At 36.6% G+C, this 21,442-nt stretch overlaps 1 protein-coding gene and 1 long non-coding RNA gene across 13 annotated transcripts in view; one reads left to right on the forward strand and one right to left on the reverse strand.

Annotated features, from left to right (window-relative positions):
* The window catches only part of LOC135760957 (protocadherin gamma-A11-like), a 162,067-nt gene that overhangs the window by 94,805 nt on the left and 45,820 nt on the right, over positions 1 to 21,442 (reverse strand). The window contains exons 1-5 of one of the 12 annotated variants that reach the window (XM_073812138.1): positions 17,045 to 17,546; positions 16,472 to 16,536; positions 16,259 to 16,357; positions 15,399 to 15,506; positions 11,552 to 14,665 (exon numbers count right to left, since the gene is read on the reverse strand). The exons of 8 other annotated variants lie outside the window; for them this stretch is intronic. In XM_073812138.1, the coding sequence (XP_073668239.1) occupies positions 11,552 to 13,948 (2,397 nt within the window). In that variant the 5' untranslated portion in view covers positions 13,949 to 14,665; positions 15,399 to 15,506; positions 16,259 to 16,357; positions 16,472 to 16,536; positions 17,045 to 17,546. Of the gene's footprint in view, positions 1 to 1,014; positions 3,727 to 11,551; positions 14,666 to 15,398; positions 15,507 to 16,258; positions 16,358 to 16,471; positions 17,547 to 21,442 lie in introns of those variants that run through there. 3 more of the 12 variants (XM_073812139.1, XM_065275103.2, XM_065275033.2) reach the window with 3 other exon arrangements.
* On the forward strand, positions 5,438 to 11,197 carry LOC135761179 (uncharacterized). Its single transcript, XR_010537789.2, has 4 exons — positions 5,438 to 5,848; positions 6,360 to 6,424; positions 6,541 to 6,639; positions 10,612 to 11,197. It is a non-coding gene; the product is annotated as an uncharacterized lncRNA (long non-coding RNA).

The following is a 21,442-nucleotide window of genomic DNA, read 5'->3' on the forward strand; positions in this document are numbered from 1 at the left end:
GTTTCAAAACTTTACAAAAAGACAAGCACAAAACAGTCAGAGCAAAGCTGCCCCAGTTTGCACTGTTATACAAAACATGAACCCTGATAAATAAAATTATAAAATATTAACAGCTACATTTAATTTCTAAAGAATAAAAATAGTGAAGGCCAAAGTGCATTGTGTTCATATCTTGATATAATTTCTCTACAGTAGCTGAAGCAAACAGTGCACTCTCATGCTGCTCCTGTCAGCTTACATTGTAATTTCAATCTCCCTCTCTCTTCCCTCCCTTCCTCTGCTTGCTGAGATGAAACTGAAAAACAGGCCACACAGCACATGAGATCAGTGGATTGGAAGAAGAGCAATTTTAGTGATCCCTCCTATTTTATTCAATTATTAACATTTCACGGATTCTGTATGGTGTTTCTGAACTACACTGTCAGAAATAAAGGTACAAAACTGTACCTTTTCTGTCACTGAGGCTGTACCCTAAGTTTCCGTTTGGTTCCTTTACAGGAATACAAAACAGAATACAATTTTGATTACCGTACCTTAAGGACCTACATTGTTAGAAAAAAGTCAAAATGTGTACCCTAGCTGTCAGTGGGGCAGCACCCTTTAAAAAGGTAATTTTATGGACCATATGTAAACATTTAGTACCAATATGTATCTTTAAGATACTAATATGTATTTTTGAAGTACTAATAAGCTCTCTTTGGTCCCAGTATGTACCAATAAGGTACTAAAATGAAATTCAACTTTTTGAAAGGGTACAGCCCCAGTGACAGAAAAAGTACAATTATGTACCTTTATTTCTGACAGTGTAGCTGTATGTTTCATAAGAGAAAATAATGCATTGTTCGAAAGTTTTCATTTTGGTGCAAGTGTAGGTTCAGAAATAATCAGTGACTGTCTGTATATTCGGTGATGCGAGTTCACTGCAAGTTCCTGTTAGTCCTGAGCAGTGAAGAACAACTGCATACTAATGTGGATGACAAAAAAAACAAAACTAAAACCAAATTCAAAGTGTACCTGATTATTTTCAGAGAAAAGAGTCTCTGAATCAAGCCCCTCAAGATCATCTACAGCAGACTGAGTCTTTTTCAGCGTCAGGTCAGCAGTCAGCGTGCCTTCATTATAAGATCTGACAAACTTGAAATCACTTGTGCGCGAGCCCGTAGTCAGATATGTGTCATAATTGTAAGCGCTGCGAAGAGTTCCCACGCCCTCCACCTCTGCGTAATTTGGAGGGAGATACGCACTGGGAATGGCTACAGCTCCATCAAACAAAAGTCTGGGCTTTCTCCTGCGACAAAACCTCACGGCCAGTATGATGATGATAAACGTCAAGAAGAAAGTGGAAATGGACACTAGCGCAATGATCAAATAAAAAGTGAGTTTGGAGCTGCTCTCGTCATGAGACATGTCTTTCAGTTCTGGAACTTCAGCCAAATTATCCGATATAAGTAAATATAATGCGCACGTGGCAGAGAGAGAGGGCTGTCCGTTGTCTTTCACGGAAACAATAAGGTTCTGTTTCATGCTGTCAGATTCAGAAAGGTCTCGCTGTGTCCTGATCTCTCCGCTGTGGACACCGATAGTAAAAAGTCCAGGATCACTAGCTTTAATAATGTGATAGGAGAGCCACGCGTTCTGTCCAGAATCCGCGTCCACAGCAATCACCTTGGACACCAGGGAGCCAGCCTGCGCAGCTTTGGGTACCATCTCGGTCATGAAGGAGTTTCCGTCCGGAGAGGGGTATAATATCTGAGGGGTGTTGTCATTTTCATCCGCTATGAAGACACTTACTGTAACGTTACTGCTCAGAGGAGGAGAACCGTTATCTCTGGCTAACACCAGCACTTTAAAACTTTTCAATTGCTCGTAATCAAATGACCTCACGGCATGAATGACCCCGGTGTCTCCGTTAACGGATAAAAAAGAGGAAACCGGTGCGCCATTGACATCAGAAGGTAACAGAGAATAAACAACAGTGCCATTCTGTCTCCAGTCCGGGTCTGTAGCGGATACTGAACAAATAGAGGAGCCCGGTTTGTTATTTTCTTGCATGTGAGCTCTGTAATTCTGCTCTTTAAATACAGGTGGATTATCATTCACGTCAGCTACAGTAAAGTGAATATTCTTAGTGGAAGATAAAGGCGGAGTGCCCTCATCAGTAGCAGTAATTGTGATATTATAATCAGACACTAACTCGCGATCTAATTCACCTGTGGTCACTAAAGAATAATAATTTTTGATTGAAGGTACGAGTTTAAATGGGACGTTTTGCTGAATGGAGCAGTGCACCTGTCCGTTATTCTCAGAGTCTCTGTCCTGCACATTAATGATGCCAACCTCTGTACCGGGTGACGCATTCTCAGGAACAGGACTTTTTAAAGATTTCATTATAATAACAGGGGCGTTATCATTAGTGTCACTTACATTAATTACAACATTTGAGTATGACGTTAAACCTGAACCATCCTTAGCTATTATACGCAGCCTAAAGGTGGTTTCTTCCTCAAAATCTATTGGGCCCTTTACACTTATGACACCTGTCCTCCGATCAAGAGAAAACAAATGTTTGTAGTCTTCCATAACATGACCGAATTCATACATAACTTCTCCATTCTGTCCCTCGTCAGCATCAGTAGCACTCACTGTAACCACTACAGTATCTACAGGAGAATTTTCAGGCAGACTGACTTTATAGACGGCCTGACTAAAGACTGGAGCATTATCATTAGCATCCAGCACAGTGACGTGTATGGCTACAGTACCTGATCTCGGTGGAGTCCCACCATCAACCGCAGTAAGAACTAAAGTCAGCTCTTTCTGCTTCTCACGATCCAACTCTTTATTTAGAATTATTTCAGCATACTTTTCTCCAAGAGAGTTACTCTGCACGGATAACACAAAATATTCATTATTTTGTATAGAATAACTTTGCACAGAATTTTGTCCAATATCATCATCGTTTGCTTCCTCAAGTAAAAACCGTTTGCCCTTATCTGCAGATTCGCTGATTTCAAAATTAATCACATTTTTACCAAAGAAAGGACTATTGTCGTTAATATCTTTAACATGAACACTGACCCGATGCAGCTCTAAAGGATTCTCTAGCAAAAATTCTTGATTTAAAACGCATGTAGCTTTCTTTCCACAAAGTGACTCCCTGTCGATCCTCTCCGCTACGGTCAGCTCTCCAGTATTCAGATTAATATCGCAGTATCGTTTTCTGTTACCTTCAGTGTCAATGCGAGCCTTACGAGAAGACAATCTGTTCACATCAAGCCCGAGATCTTTAGCTATATTTCCAATCACAAATCCGCGTTTCATCTCCTCCGGAACAGAGTAGCTCACGTCTCCATATGCTGTGTGCGCCATTAACAATGCGCAGAAAAAAATGCAGATCACCGGCACCAACAATCGCTGTTGCACCATTTTATTTTCGACGAGGAAGAAAATCGAGGCAAAAGGTAAACAACAGAAAACGACTATCGCAGTTTGATACACAGGTTAAATTTCGATGTTCATATAAAGACCCCAAAAATGTTTGTATGGCCACTGGACACGCCTTCAACCAACATTAACAAAAAAGGGAGGAGAAAATGTAATTAAATTTGAAAGACAGGTGAACAGCGACACCAGGAGGACCGAGCGAAATGATAATTCTGAAGTAACCGCTCTGAAACATGTTGACAAAAAGCAATCACATGCAAAAATAAATTTAATACAAAAAATATTTCTGTCGACGTTAAAATAGCTATAATTTAAAATACCATCGATATGAAATATATGAAAAAGTTGGCATTATTTTCCTGCATCACTGCATGCGCCACAAAACAACAACCACCACAAAAAATCCTTCACAACCAACAGTTCCGAGAGAACTGAGCACAATATACTAAACGCTAAAACACATCAGCACCACGGACAGCGAAAACTAAAGCTTACTGAATACTCCGTTTGAACGAAACGAAACTCTGTCTGAAAAAAAAAAACTTACAATTTTAAGAAAATTTAAAATAACTCTCAACATGTAATGCTAGAAATTAATGAGAAAACAAAATTACATTTTGATATCATACATCACGAGATTCTACTGAGAATCAAAACAGTACATTTAGCAAGAAGGAAGTTTTCAAAATTACCATGAAAGCGCTACATAATTATTTATTGAGGTTGATGGAACAGTAAAATGTTATCTAAAAACGTAGAGATAAATTTTAAAATGCTTGGTAAAACAAGTTTCGTTATTCTTACAGACATCCTTACAACACTCACCACCTAAAATACTGCACAGCCAACGTCAACAGTTAAAAAAAATAGCGGGTTACACAAAAATATAACAACGAACTTATAAACTCATGAAAATGAATCGCACCAAATCAAACTGCTAAACTAAAAGATTATGTTTCCCCCTTACTGACAGCTGGACTTTGCAGAGAAAAAGCAGTTTCCCCTTCAAGCTTACATTTAGATTTTTTCCTTTAGCATACGCTTGTTTCCAAAGCCATGCACAAAGTACCAATTATCATTTTGCATTAGGCAAATATGTTAAAAGTATGCTTGCACTATGTTGTACAGAATGTGACATAAAATGATTTAAAAACTAAGACGTTACAGGAGCAGAAAGAAAGAAATATCTGCAAAATATAAATGGGTTAAGAAACAGCCCAGCAAGCAATAGCCGTCATTTCAACGTCTCGTTTCAGTATAGACCCGATATAGCCGGGCTGTGCCTAGCCCACTTCTAGCCCAATTAAACTTTAATTTGGTTACATGTGGTTTTTGACAAAATAATTTGTGAGATGGATGCTATTTTATCATGTAAGCAAAGTTAACAGCGATTACAAGGTATTTCTTTTCATTTCTTTAAAGTGTTTTATGCATCGTCTGCACGTAGTCATAATTTAGCTCATAAATAGACCGACTACGAATAAACCACGTTTAGCCCAGAAATAAACATGAATTTAATTACATGTTGTTTTGCCAAAATGATTTGTGAGATGTATGATATTTAATAATGTAAACAAAGTTCAAAGCAATTAAGGTATTTTGTTTCATTTCTTTAAAGTTTTTATTCACCGTCTGTACATAGCCACTATTTAGCTTACAAATAGACCGACTACGAATAACCCACGTTTAGCCCAGAAATAACCATTAATTTAATTACATGTTGTTTTGCCAAAATGATTTGTGAGATGTATGATATTTAATCATGTAAACAAAGTTCAAAGCGATTAAGGTATTTTGTTTCATTTCTTTAAAGTGTTTTATACACCGTCTGTACTAGCCACTATTTAGCTTACAAATAGACCGACTACGAATAACCCACGTTTAGCCCAGAAATAACCATTAATTTAATTACATGTGGTTTTTGCCAAAATAACTTGTGAGATGGTATTTCATTGTAAGCAAAGTTAACAGCGATTACAAGGTTTGTTTAATTTCTTTAAAGTGTTTTATGCACCGTCGTACATAGCCACTATTTAGCTCATAAATAGACCGACTACGAACAAACCATGTTTAGCCCAAAATAACCTTGAATTTAATAAAATTTTGTTTTTGCCAAAATAACTTGCAAGAATTATGATATTTTATCAGGCATGCAAATACACCAGTGAAATTAAGATGTTTGGTTTAATTTATCTTATCTGAATATCTGCTGTCACGCATAACATTCATTTTATTTGACCGTATTTCAAAGATAAACAAAATTCAGTTACAACTCCGAACCGCTAGATGGCAGCAGTACACAAACACGGGGCCAAATCTCACGAGAAAGATTTCCGCTGTTTGAAAGGCAACAACATCAGCGAGCAGCCACGAGGAAAGCAATCTACCACACTCGTTTGGTCTTGTAAGTTTTTTTTTATTATTTTATTTTACATGTGTTTAAAATTGATTTACTTTATTTGTTGTTGGAATCGCGACATTCTTGCGGGTAACTTAACAGTATAACGTAGTAAGTAACCCATGTTTTATAAAACCTAAACAGTACAACCTGCAATGTAATAAAATAGTGGAGGTAAATGAGTCTATGTAACGTTACACTGAAGATCAACATGAGTGATTTGTAGGCTGCTTTTTAGTAACAGCAGTAACTTAGCTAAGTTATTACTGTGTTGCTTACAGTAATGTAGGCAATGTGGTGCTTTACAATTATGCATGCAGAGATAGATTGTGGGGGAAAGCTATTCCTCCATATAGATTTAACTTACTGGCCTTCAGTCTGTTGGAAAAAAGAGTTTTATTGTGTTAGTGAGGGAAAACTTGCAGGTCAGTGGGCATTAACCTTTAAGGTTGGTAAACACTTGTACACTGAAGCATACAATACTGTACAATTACTGACATAGGCATGTGCTATTCAGGTGTCAAAGCTGTGCGAAACTGGAGGGAGAAACTTGAGAGACCGTGCCGGAAGAATGCTGGACAGGTAAATTCTCTAAACATAATCAGACATTGTGGTGTCAACAGTCTTTCATGTGGTCACAAAAAATCAGAAAATATTTCAGTCTGCAACTGTTAACGACATTGTCTTTTGTATTTTAGAGTTCACTAAAATTAATTAATTTCAAAGTTCAACATGAATGGTGGTGGTCCACTGCAGAAGCAAGTATTTGAAAAAACATCAGTTCTCAGTTATTAAAGGTAAGTGTGTTTGTATGTAGTTTTAGGCTAGATGGTGTTTCACAAAATAGTACTTTTAATATGACATTAGGTTATGTGAGGAGTAATTGACAACAGTCCGGTACTGCCTTAATCAGGGATGTGATTTTTCCGGATTAATCCGGAATTCCGGATTTTCCGACCTGAAAATGTGACCTACGTGAATCATGCAGATATGTAAAAAAAATCATAATAAGGGGGGAGGGGGGTATCTCACAGCCGTCGCCACGGTAACCCGGGACGGAACCACAATCGCCGTCCCCGCGCAACAGGGCCACACTGGTGGCAGATGACAAAGAGATGCATTTTCCTTCCTTTCCAAGTATCAACAAGGACGTGTTTCTGACCGTTCGCAAATGGCGGATTTTATTCACCAATCAGACCCGATCGTTTATCTCCTCTCTTCTCCTCATTTGCGACGTTTGGCTGTCACTCGCGTGACGCGAAACAAAGCGGCAAACATATACACGTCGGTTTACTTGGTGGATTTGGAGCAGCAATTTTCACAGAAATGAGAGGAAAAACGAGCGCCATTGCAGAATATCCTGGTGGCGACTGAGAGAGGGACGATGCAACAATATTGGTTCCGAAAAAAGGCAAGGAAATAAGTTACCTCCTCGAGCCTGGTTTAACCTAACTGAGCATTACATTCGTGCATGAAACCTGATCGACGAACACGGAGGGGCGGGAATCGCGGGACGGAGTGTTTCTTCAGGCTCCGGCGTGAATATAAATTTCTCTTCTAAAGTTCGGTAAAAACAGATAAATGGCTTAAAATCTTGTTTAAGAATCTGTTTTATAATGAGAATCTCTCTTTCAGCGCGCCTACGTGTGTTTGCGCCGCGTGACAGCCGATTTGAATCTGACAGAGTTCGTCACTGTACATTAAAAAATCCCACACAGACATTACAGCGTAAATGCTAGGATTAAGATTGATTTTATATATTACAGATAATCTAGATACATTTACCCTAATAAGTCTTTAAAAACATGGTAATGTTTTAATGTTTTGCTTTAGTGTTTTAATGCCAGACAATCATTGAAATGAGGGAAAAATGAAGAGAAAGGCAGCAGATATAGAATCCTTCTTCAGAAAGAGTAGCAAGAAGCAGCCAAACAAATCTTAGTAAAATACATTAAAGTAGCCTTCAAAATTCACATGATTCACATGAAAAAACATGGAGGTTGAATTATGACTATAAATTGTATGTTAATCTCAATTCATTTTAATAAAAATTAAATTATTGTAGCAATTGTATGTTACATTATTCTGATTAACACACTATAATACTTAAAAGTATTTTAAGGTTGGATGATAGAGATTTTATATGCCACCCCAGAGTAACTGCTGGCCCCTGCCTGGCCACCCCTATGGAAAAATCCCTTGGTCTGCCACTGATTAGCAAAACTCAAAAAATACATTATATTATAGATCTTTACCCGGACAAGTGACTTTTGTGCATGGACAAGTGAAACACAAATTTTCTTGTCCGAAGGACAAGTTCCTCAAAAAGTTAATGTCAAGCCCTGATAAACATATTACAACAATTTACGATTAACTAAGAATAATAGTAAACTTCATTATTGTTAATATTGTGACTCTTGATGAGTCTTGATGACATATGCAGCTTAGAAATGCGACCTCCGGAAGGCTGCAGACTTAGGATTGAGCTCTGTATCATCGTTTGTTTCAAAGGTTTCGTGTGTTTAAAGTTTTAAGGTTGACAAGTTTGATTAAAATAAATAGCACCTGCACTTTTTTGTACAATTACTTCTATTTATTAGTGTCAACCTTCTATTGTTCATGTTTAACAGCTAACAAAGTTACTCATCTACAGGGGTCTAAAATTAGAAAAAGAGACCTTTAAGACACTTTATTATAACTAATGGTCCTGTGTAGCACATTTTACAGATATTTGTATTAAAATAATACTCTGGTAAAAATAGAAGTACTGATTTAACTTCTTTACTCAAGTAAAAGTATCAAAGTACAGGCTTGGAAATTTATTTAAAGTATAAAATTAAAAGTAGCCATGCCTTTAGTTCTTTATAAGCCATTGCCTACATTTTATTTGGATGTCGGCAAAATAGGCCTTCTTTTGACATGAACATTTGCATGTTGCACATTTAGCTGTTAAAGTTGGGTAAAAATGCAAAACAAAAATAAGTTAAAACATATTTTTTATCATGGTTGTTGATATAGAGAGAGGTGGTGATGGAGCAGTGGACAAGACACTTGCTTTTGATTCCCACTGTTACAAATCCACCAAATAAGTTGTTATGTGTCATACTGTACAAAAAAGTTGCATGTTGCACATCTAGCTGTAAAATGAATTAAAATGTGTTTTTTTGTTCAAATAAGTTGTTATGGGTCCTACTTTACTATCCGTATAGATCCGCCACCAGTTTGATTGGCGTGTGTGTGTGGGGGGGTCTCAATATATTTTCCTGCTTTTTTGTCCTTAGCCAATCACATGCCTGCTTAATATTTTCTAAATATTAAAAGCCCCAGATTAAATTACTCTTTGCCGATACAACAGTTTACTTATCCATACAATATTGTTTAGATGTTTTATTTTTAGACATTTGACAGGTTTTATGTCAATAAGATTGTATCGTGAATATTTTATGCTTGGCATCTTAAAGGGCAGGGTATTTGATTTTGAAAAATACTAACTTTAGCCTACACGCACCAACCAGAAGCACACTCCTATCTCATTAACCAGTAAGACTGACAAAGTGAATAACATTACCAAAATAACCAACATAAACAACTGTTTTTAATCCGAAATAAATACAGCACGTTTAGAAATTTGAAAAGATAAATATCATTACACTAATTCGTAAAGGAACACAAACTACATAAGCAACAAGTTTCATTAAAATACAATCTGAATCCATCAAAATAGAATCGCACTGCATACCTACCTTTCCAAAAGAAACACTGCAACGACCCTTTCAGACCTGTAGCTGTTTCCATCTTGCAGAAAAGCAGTGAACTTACCAATGTTAATTTGGGTTTTTGCTCTTTGCTCATCCAGATGTTTTTTTTTGTCGTTTCAAAATGTCTTTCGTTTTGTAGCTCCTGTGTCAATTCAGCAGGAAGGTTTATTTGATTCTCCCTATTTTTACAGAGTGTGAACAGGTTGTGAATTGGCATGCAAAACACGTTCACAGAAGAGGGGCAAAAATTTAATGCGTCCAATTATGGGCCGGAATGAGATTCTGGCAGTATGATAACCGTAAGCAAAAATACCACGGTGTTGTGGTATTGCCATTGTGACACTAAAATGTGTTATTTTCAAATGTCTGCATATTAAAACATCAAATTTTCAACTCTATTTTTGAGCAACAAACAACGTTTATGCCAGGTAAAAATAAAGCCTTTAAATGATAATATTCTTTCAATTGTAAATGTAAACATGAATTCAATTACATGATTTAATTCACTTTGTGTAAACACAGTTCATACATTGAAAACGGTATCACAGAAAATTTTTGTGGTTTTTTAAAACCTTGACTCTGAAAATCTCGGTATACCTTCAAACCGGTAACTGGCCCATGCCCACGTCCAATTATTGCATTCGGTCAGGGTTCAATGATATGTTGAACGTTTTTTGTTCCTACGCCTTTTACAGGTGACACAAATATATAAAAATACACATTTAGACAACTTAACATAGTGAGAGCTATCAATATTTGAGGAGACTTTCAACCAGCATAACTAAAATGTTTCTGGATCAAAATCAGATACCCTGCCTTTAAGCCTCTTTTGCTAGTTCCAAAAATGTCATTAAACACACGCAGAGAAACATGCACTTCTGTTAGTAATGAGAACGGTATGATTACTGTTGCCTGTCAATATTTATATATGACTTTTTCAAAAGAGAATGACTATCACATTTAACATAAAGCAGAAATACTTGTCTCATGCATTCTTTTCATATTTGGCAGATGCTGTGTTGAACAACTTCCCATCAGCAACAGAACTGGAAGTGAAGGATGCAATGGGGGCATTTCAAACAGGCACCAGGGAGCACGGTAGTGATGGGTCGTTCGCGAACGCCGGCTCTAAGAGCTGATTCTTTGTAGCGAACGAGCAGAGCCGATTCTTCAGACGCAGGCAGGGGAGCCGGCTCTTCTAAGGGAGCTGAGACAGAAGAGCCGAATCTATGAAAAGAGCCGGGCTGCCACCACTAAAATGTAGAGCCGGAGCTTGAGCCGAAAGAGCCGAATCAATGGAAAGAGCCGGACTGCCCATCACTAGAGCACGGGGAGGGGGGGGTATAGAAATTAGTACAATTAATAAGTTGACGTGAACTGAAGATAGTTTGTTAATGTTTAGATGTTATTTCATTTTTCAAATTGTATTTTGTTATTTATGCTTTTATTTTGTTACTGTTTTTATTCTTTTTGTTAAGTAGTTTTTCTTCATTTTGTCTTATCTGAATTTCTATTGTATTAACAATATTTTTTGTAATAAATTGCATGATTGCATGTTTATGAGAACCTTTTTTAATGGATTAAAAAGAATTCTTTAGCCATTCTTTTGTTCTTTATTAGACACACACGTATAGTCGTTTAATAGCCGTCTATTTAACGGCTAGTCTATTCTTGGGCTATGATAGACGTCTACTAGATTTTCACTGACAGCCCAAAATTAGCCTTGTTTTAGCCTAGACCCACATTCACCGTCTATTAGACGTATATATGTAGACGTTTAATAGCCGTCTATTTGATGACTAGTCTATTTCTTGGGCTATGATAGACGTCTACTAGATTTTCACTGACAGCCCAAAATTAGCCTTGTTTTAGCCTAGACGTCAGGGGGGTGTTTAGACGGCTACTAGACGTCTATTAGCCGCAAAATTGCTTGCTGGGAGGAAAGCCATACCTGAGATATATTCTCATTCTCCCCAAAATCATTAAGATCATCCAAGGCAGACTTTTTAAGCGTCAGGTCAGAAGTCAGCGTGCCCTCGTTATAAGATCTGACAAACTTGAAATCACTCGTGCGCGAGCCCGTGGTCAGGTACGCGTCATAGTTGTAAGCGCTGCGGAAAGTTCCTGCGCCCTCCACCTCTGCGTAATTTGGAGGGAGATACGCGCTGGGAATAGCTACAGCTCCATCAAACAACAGTCTCGGCTTTCTCCTGCGACAAAACCTCACGGCCAGGATGATGATGATAAACGTCAGAAAAAAAGTGGAAACGGACACCAGAGCGATGATCAAATAAAAAGTGAGTTTGGAGTTGCTTTCGTCATGAGACATGTCTTTCAGTTCTGGAACTTCAGCCAAGTTATCCGATATAAGTAAATACAGTGGGCAGGTGGCAGAGAGAGAGGGCTGTCCGTTATCTCTCACAGAAACAATAATGTTCTGCTTCATGCTGTCAGATTCAGAAAGGTCTCGCTGTGTCCTGATCTCTCCGCTGTGTACACCGATGGTGAAAAGTCCCGGATCACTAGCTTTAATAATGTGATAGGAAAGCCACGCATTCTGTCCAGAATCGGCGTCCACGGCAATCACCTTGGACACCAGGGAGCCCGCCTGCCCAGCTTTGGGTACCATCTCGGTCATGAAGGAGTTTCCGTCTGGAGAGGGGTATAATATCTGAGGGGTGTTGTCATTCTCATCCTTTATAAAGACAGTCACTGTAACGTTACTGCTCAGAGGAGGAGAACCGTTATCTCTGGCTAACACCAGCACTTTAAAACTTTGCAACTGTTCATAATCAAACGACCTCACGGCGTGAATGACCCCGGTGTCTCCGTTAACGGATAAAAACGAGGAAACCGGTGAGCCGTTGACATCAGAAGCTAACAGAGAATAAACTACAGTGCCATTCTGTCTCCAGTCCGGGTCTGTGGCTGACACTAAACAAATAGAGGATCCCGGTTTGTTATTTTCTTGCACGTGAGCTCTGTAATTCTGCTCTTTAAATACAGGTGGATTATCATTCACGTCAGCTACAGTGAAGTGAATATTCTTAGTGGAAGATAAAGGCGGAGTGCCCTCATCAGAAGCAGTAATTGTGAAATTATAATCAGACACTAACTCCCGGTCTAATTCACCTGTGGTCACTAGAGAATAATAATTTTTGATTGAAGGTAGGAGTTTAAATGGGACGTTTTGCTGAATGGAGCAGCGCACCTGTCCGTTATTCTCAGAGTCTCTGTCCTGCACATTAATGATGCCAACCTCTGTACCGGGTGACGCATTCTCGGGAACGGGGCTTTTCAGAGATTTAATTATTATCATGGGGGCATTATCATTGACATCAACAATATCTATTAACACAGCTGAATGGCTGGCTAATCCTTGACCATCTTTAGCTTGTATAGGTAGTTCGATTGAACTCTCATCCTCATAATCAATGTATCCGGTTAATTTAATCTGACCAGACGCTGGATCAAGTGAAAATGTTTCCAGAAAATGTTCTTGTAAATGCCCAAATTCATATGTTATCGCTCCATTCTGCCCCTCGTCAGCATCATTAGCGCTCACTGTAACCACTACAGTATCTACAAGAGAATTTTCAGGCAGACTGACTTTATAGACGGCCTGACTAAAGACAGGAGCATTATCATTAGCATCCAGCACAGTGACGTGTATGGCGACAGTACCTGATCTCGGTGGAGTCCCACCATCAACCGCAGTGAGAATTAAAGTCACCTCTTTCTGCTGCTCACGATCTAACTCTTTATTCAGCACGAGCTCTCCATATTTTCTTCCATTTGCTTTAGTTAGAACATTAAGAAGAAAGTGTTCATTGTTTTGCAATACATATGAATTAACTGAATTCACACCAATATCTGCATCGTGGGCCTCATCCAGTAAATAACGAGATCCTTTGTCAGCTGATTCTCTTATTTCAAATTTGATTGCGCTTTCTTTGAACTGTGGTGAATTATCATTTATATCTTGAATATTAAAAATAAAGCGATGCAGCTCTAACGGATTTTCCAGCACGAGCTCCTGTTTTATAACGCACAAAGCTTTCTTTCCACAAAGCGCCTCTCTGTCGATCCTCTCCGCTACGGTCAGTTCTCCAGTATTCAGATTAATATCACAGTATCGATTCCTGTTACCTTCAGTGTCAATGCGAGCCATACGAGACGACAAACTGTTCGCATCGAGCCCAAGATCTTTTGCTATATTTCCAATCACAAATCCGCGCTTCATCTCCTCCGGAACAGAGTAGCTCACGTCTCCATATGCTGTGTGCGCCATTAACAATGCGCAGAGAAAAATGCAGATCACTGTCACCAACAATCGCTTTTGCACCATTTTATTTCCGACGAGGAGGAAACCCAGCAAGCAATTTTGCGGCTAATAGACGTCTAATAGCCGTCTAAACACCCCCCTGACGTCTAGGCTAAAACAAGGCTAATTTTGGGCTGTCAGTGAAAATCTAGTAGACGTCTATCATAGCCCAAGAAATAGACTAGTCATCAAATAGACGGCTATTAAACGTCTACATATATACGTCTAATAGACGGTGAATGTGGGTCTAGGCTAAAACAAGGCTAATTTTGGGCTGTCAGTGAAAATCTAGTAGACGTCTATCATAGCCCAAGAATAGACTAGCCGTTAAATAGACGGCTATTAAACGACTACACGTGTGTGTCTAATAAAGAACAAAAGAATGGCTAAAGAATTCTTTTTAATCCATTAAAAAAGGTTCTCATAAACATGCAATCATGCAATTTATTACAAAAAATATTGTTAATACAATAGAAATTCAGATAAGACCAAATGAAGAAAAACTACTTTTAACAAAAAGAATAAAAACAGTAACAAAATAAAAGCATATATAACAAAATACAATTTTAAAAATGAAATTACATCTAAACATTAACAAACTATCTTCAGTTCACGTCAACTTATTAATTGTACTAATTTCTATACCCCCCCCCTCGTGCTCCCTGGTGCCTGTTTGAAATGCCCCCATTGCATCCTTCACTTCCAGTTCTGTTGCTGCTGGGAAGTTGTTCAACACAGCATCTGCCAAATATGATATGAAAAGAATGCATGAGACAAGTATTTCTGCTTTATGTTAAATGTGATAGTCATTCTCTTTTGAAAAAGTCATATATTAATATTGACAGGCAACAGTAATCATACCGTTCTCATTACTAACAGAAGTGCATGTTTCTCTGCGTGTGTTTAATGACATTTTTGGAACTAGCAAAAGAGGCTTAAAGGCAGGGTATCTGATTTTGATCCAGAATTTTTTTTAGTTATGCTGGTTGAAAGTCTCCTCAAATATTGATAGCTCTCACTATGTTAAGTTGTCTAAATGTGTATTTTTATATATTTGTGTCATCTATAAAAGGCGTAGGACCAAAAAACGTTCAACAAATCATTGAACCCTGACCGAATGCAATAATTGGGCGTGGGCATGGGCCAGTTACCGGTTTGAAGGTATACTGAGATTTTCAGAGTCAAGGTTTTTAAAAAACCACAAAAATTTTCTGTGATACCGTTTTCAATGTATGAACTGTGTTTACACAAAGTGAATTAAATCATGTAATTGAATTCATGTTTAAATTTACAATTGAAAGAATATTATCATTTAAAGGCTTTATTTTTACCTGGCATAAACGTTGTTTGTTGCTTAAAAATAAAATGTATTGTGTCCAGTTGAAAAGTTGATGTTTTAATATGCAGACATTTGAAAATAACACATTTTAGTGTCACAATGGCAAAACCACAACACCGTGGTATTTTTGCTTACGGTTATCATACTGCCAGAATCTCATTCCGGCCCATAATTGGACGCATACAATTTTTGCCCCTCTTCTGTGAACGTGTTTTGCATGCCACTTCAGAACCTGTTCACGCTCTGTAAAAATAGGGAGAATCAAATACATTTTCCTGCTGAATTGACACAGGAGCTACAAAACGAAAGACATTTTGAAACAACAAAAAAACATCTGGATGAGCAAAGAGGAAAAACCCAAATTAACATTGGTAAGTTCACTGCTTTTCTGCAAGATGGAAACAGCTACAGGTCTGAAAGGGTCGTTGCAGTGTTTCTTTTGGAAAGGTAGGTATGCAGTGTGATTCTATTTTGATGGATTCAGATTGTATTTTAATGAAACTTGTTGCTTATGTAGTTTGTTTACGAATTAGTGTAATGATATTTATCTTTTCAAATTTCTAAACGTGCTGTATTTATTTCGGATTAAAAACAGTTGTTTATGTTGGTCATTTTGGTAATGTTATTCACTTTGTCAGTCTTACTGGTTAATGAGATAGGAGTGTGCTTCTGGTTGGTGCGTGTAGGCTAAAGTTAGTATTTTTCAAAATCAAATACCCTGCCCTTTAAGATGCCAAGCATAAAATATTCACAATACAATCTTATTGACATAAAACCTGTCAAATGTCTAAAAATAAAACATCTAAACAATATTGTGTGGATGAGTAAACTGTTGTATCGGCAAAGAGTAATTTAATCTGGGGCTTTTAATATTTAGAAAATATTAAGGCAGTACCGGACTGTCGTCAATTACTCCTCACATAACCTAATGTCATTTTAAAAGTATTATTTTGTGAAACACCATTCAGCCTAAAACTACATACAAACACACTTACCTTTAATAACTGAGAAGTGATGTTTTTTCAAATGCTTGCTTCTGCAGTGGACCACCACCATTAATGTTGAACTTTGAAATTAATGAATTTTAGTGAACTCTAAAATACAAAAGACAATGTCGTTAACAGTTGCAGACTGAAATATTTTTTGATTTTTTGTGACCACATGAACACCACAATGTCTGATTAATATTGCATGTTTAGAGAATTTACCTGTCCAGCATTCTTCCGGCACGGTCTCTCAAGTTTCTCCCTTCAGTTTCGCAGAGCTTTGACACCTGAATAGCACATGCCTATGTCAGTAATTGTACAGTATTGTATGCTTCAGTGTACAAGTGTTTACCAACCTTAAAGGTTAATGCCCACTGACCTGCAAGTTTTCCCTCACTAACACAATAAAACTCTTTTTTCCAACAGACTGAAGGCCTGTAAGTTAAGTCCATTATGGAAAATAGCTTTCCCCCACAATCTATCTCTGCATGCATAATTGTAAAGCACAACACTGCCTACTTTACTGTAAGCAACACAGTAATAACTTAGCTAAGTTACTGCTGTTACTAAAAAGCAGCCTACAAATCACTCATGTAAATCTTCAGTGTAACGTTACATAGACTCATTTACCTCCACTATTTTATTACATTGCAGGTTGTACTGTTTAGGTTTTATAAAACATGGGTTTACTACGTTATACTGTTAAGTTACCCGCAAGAATGTCGCGATTCCAACAACAAATAAAGTAAATCAATTTTAAACACATGTAAAATAAAATCATAATAAAAAACTTACAAGACCAAACAAGTGTGGTACATGCTTTCCTCGTGGCTGCTCGCTGATGTTGTTGCTTTTCAAACAGCGGAAATCTTTCTCGTGAGATTTGGCCCCGTGTTTGTGTACTGCTGCCATCTAGCGGTTCGGAGTTGTAACTGGATTTTGTTTATCTTTGAAATACGGTCAAATAATGAATGTTATGCGTGACAGCAGATATTCAGATAAGATAAATAAAACCAAACATCTTAAATTCACTGGTGTCTTTGCATGCCTGATAAAATATCATAATTTTTGCAAGTTATTTTGGCAAAAACAAAATTTTATTAAATTCAAGGTTATTTTGGGCTAAACATGGTTTGTTCGTAGTCGGTCTATTTATGAGCTAAATAGTGGCTATATGTACGACGGTGCATAAAACACTTTAAAGAAATTAAACAAACCTTGTAATCGCTGTTAACTTTGCTTACAATGACATACCATACAAGTTATTTTGGCAAAAACCACATGTAATTAAATTAATGGTTATTTCTGAGCTAAACGTGGGTTATTCGTAGTCGGTCTATTTGTAAGCTAAATAGTGGCTAGTACAGACGGTGTATAAAACACTTTAAAGAAATGAAACAAAATACCTTATCGCTTTGAACTTTGTTTACATGATTAAATATCATACATCTCACAAATCATTTTGGCAAAACAACATGTAATTAAATTAATGGTTATTTCTGGGCTAAACGTGGGTTATTCGTAGTCGGTCTATTTGTAAGCTAAATAGTGGCTAAGTACAGACGGTGCATAAAACACTTTAAAGAAATGGAACAAAATACCTTAATTGCTTTGAACTTTGTTTACATTATTAAATATCATACATCTCACAAATAATTTTGGCAAAACAACATGTAATTAAATTCATGGTTATTTCTGGGCTAAACGTGGTTTATTCGTAGTCGGTCTATTTATGAGCTAAATTATGACTACGTACAGACGATGCATAAAACACTTTAAAGAAATGAAAATAAATACCTTGTAATCGCTGTTAACTTTGCTTACATGATAAAATAGCATCCATCTCACAAATTATTTTGTCAAAAACCACATGTAACCAAATTAAAGTTTAATTGGGCTAGAAGTGGGCTAGGCACAGCCCGGCTATATCGGGTCTATACTGAAACGAGACGTTGAAATGACGGCTATTGCTTGCTGGGAAATCATCCAAATGATGCGAGTAAACGAAAAATAACTATCACAGTTTAATACACAGGTTAAATTTCGACGTTCAAAAAACGACACATAACCATATTTGTATAGCCACTGGACACGCCTTCAACCAAAAGTAACGCAAAAGGGAGGAGAAATTAAATGAAATTTGAAAGACAGGTGAACAGCGACACCAGGAGGTAACTGTTCGGAAAAATGTTGACAACACGCAATCACATACAAAAAATATATTTAATTCAAAACTAAAAAATGATTTCTGCCGATATTAAAGTGTATCTAAAATACTAGCTTTATGAAATATGTGACAAAGTTAGAATTAATTTTTGCCATCACTGCGCCATAAAACAAACAACAAAAAACACAACTCCTCCTACACAACCAACCGTTCCCACAAAACTGAGCACAATATAATGCACGCGCACGCTAAAACACATCAGCACCACGGACAGTGACAACGGAAGCTTACTGAATACTCCTGTTTGAAAGAAACGAAACTCTGTCTGAAGAAAAACAGCTTACAATTTTAAGAGAAATCAAAATAACAATTAACATGTCAGACAAAAAATTAAAGACTATGAGAAAAAAAAATTACTTCACAAGAGGCTTCTGACAATCAAAAGAGTAAATTTAACAAGACGGAATATGTCAGAATTATGACAGTGCGACATTTGAATGATTTAAGAAGGATGATAGAACAGTAATACGTAGGCTAATCTAAAAGTAGAGCTTAATATTTTTAAACCTTTAGGGAAAATGAGCTTCATTGTGTTCTTATAAACATCCCAAAAACAATCACCACCTAAAAAAACTGCACGGACAATTAAAAAGAAACCCAAGTACTGTTAAGGAAATAATTTGTATTTTTAATGTGTTATTTTGCTCAGAAGTGTTTATAAGTGTTTTTGATGATTGTTTAACTGTAAAAGAGACTTTGATAGTATAGTCTAACAAACTTCCTGTATTTGTAAAACAGCAAGTGCATACCTAGGTCAGCGCAGGTGCAAGACAGCATTAAATGTTATTGGTTATCTTAAGAAATGCGTGGGTTTATAAAATAGGAAAAATTAAATGTTCTGCTAGCTACCTGTAAATACCGAGACAACCTATTAGAGCTTTGGGGCAGAAATTCACTATGATCAATGCTCCCAAGATCTTGTAAAATTGTTGAGCTCTATCATCTTGACGCTTAAATTAAACATTAAAAGAAAAGAATGTTGTCATTGAAAATTTTTCCACAATAAACAAAAATAAAACTACCAAATCGTAAATTTATAAAAAAAATCACTCGCATCAAATCAAACTGCTAAAAACGAAACAAAAAAAATTTCCCTGTATACTGAAAAACGACTTTCCATACGAAGCAGCTTCCCTTCAAACTTACATTTAGATTTATTCGGTAACGCTTTAGATTACAGCCCGGAAAGTACTGGGTAAGTACAGGGAAGTTACAGCGTATGTTTCTGTAATTATTGTTTACTAATGAAGTACGTATGTGTAATTATAAGGGAACAATTTATAATATTTGGGGAATAAAGGGGTAACAACCAGGAAAAATACAAATAATATATGCAGTAAAGTACTGCGTAAGTACAGCGAATTTACAGCATACATTTCTGTAATTATAGTGTACTTATAAAATACATACATGTAATTTTAAGGGAACAATTTATAATATTTTGAGAACAAAAGCGTAACAAGTGCCACTTTAATTTACAGCCCGCAGTTGTTGTATTTACTCTGTAACTACATGAAACAAAGGGGTAACAAGTGCCACTTTAATTTACAGCCCGCAGATGTTGTATTTACTCTGTAACTACGTGAAACAAGGGGGTAACAGGTGCCACTTTAATTTACAGCCCGCAGATTCTGTACTTACTCTATAACTACGTGAAACAAGGTGGTAAAATTTTTTGACTTAGACTGTAACAACACAAAACAACGGTATATTTACACAGTAACAGAAAATACATTCTTAGAAAGGATGTGTTGATTTTTTACACATCTTTGTGTGTTAAGTTTTTAACACATTATTTGTCATTTTAACACATTATGTGTCATTTTGTGTTAAAATATAACACAAGTTGTGTTAAAAGTAACACAAAATGTGTTGTTTCCATAATAACACAGAGATGAGTGGATTCTGGGACAACGCATTTAGTGTGTCCTCCCAGAATCAACACTACACTGTAAAAAAAATCCGTAGAAATTGCAGCTGGGTTGCCGGTAATTTACCGTAGATTTAAATTTATGTTATTTACTTGCAAAATTTTGTTCAAAGTTGAATGAACATTTAACATTTACAAGTCTTTGTCTTTACAGAGTAAAACTAAACAAACAGCATCAAGCAAAACGTTCTGGGAAACAAAATCTGAAGCAAAAAACAGAAAAAGGTTGATGATGATTTCTGGTTCCCAGAATGCTTTGCATGAGACTGTTATTGTATAGTTTTATTCTGTAAAGATAAAGACTTGTTAATATTTAAAATTTATTTAACTTTGAACAAACTCTTGCCAGTAAATAACATAAATTTAAATCTACGGTAAATTACCGGCAACCCAGCTGCAATTACATTGTAATTTCTACGGATTTTTTTTACAGTGTAATGTGTTGTTTTTAACACATTTGTTCTAAGAGTGTAGTTCTAGTTTTGCTTGCTTTGTTTTCACCATAGTTGCCTTGCCTATTTTTAATTTTGCTTGATGACCCAACAAATTCCCGAACTCTTTTTCTTTCTTAAGGTAGGTAACCTTTATTGAAAATTCTAAATAAATTGTATCATACTAATAAATAGCATAAACACATTAACTGAATTTCAAGTTTTGTTGTTTAGTAATTTAAAATACTTACTGCATATATTATTTGTATTTTTCCTGGTTGTTACCCCTTTGTTCCCTTATAACTTATAATTACACGTACGTACTTCATAAGTATACTATAATTACAGAAACATATGCTGTAAATTCGCTGTACTTATGCAGTACTTTACTGCATATATTATTTGTATTTTTCCTGGTTGTTACGCCTTTATTCCCCAAATATTATAAATTGTTCCATTATAATTACACATACGTACTTCATAAGTAAACTATAATTACAGAAACATACGCTGATAATTTGCTGTACTTACGCAGTACTTTCCGGGCTGTAATCTAAAGCGTTACCATTTATTCATTTATCAGACGCTTATATCCAAAGCGATGC

This window comes from Paramisgurnus dabryanus, chromosome 16, assembly GCF_030506205.2.
Source record: "Paramisgurnus dabryanus chromosome 16, PD_genome_1.1, whole genome shotgun sequence".
NCBI classification, from domain to species: Eukaryota; Metazoa; Chordata; class Actinopteri; order Cypriniformes; family Cobitidae; genus Paramisgurnus; species Paramisgurnus dabryanus.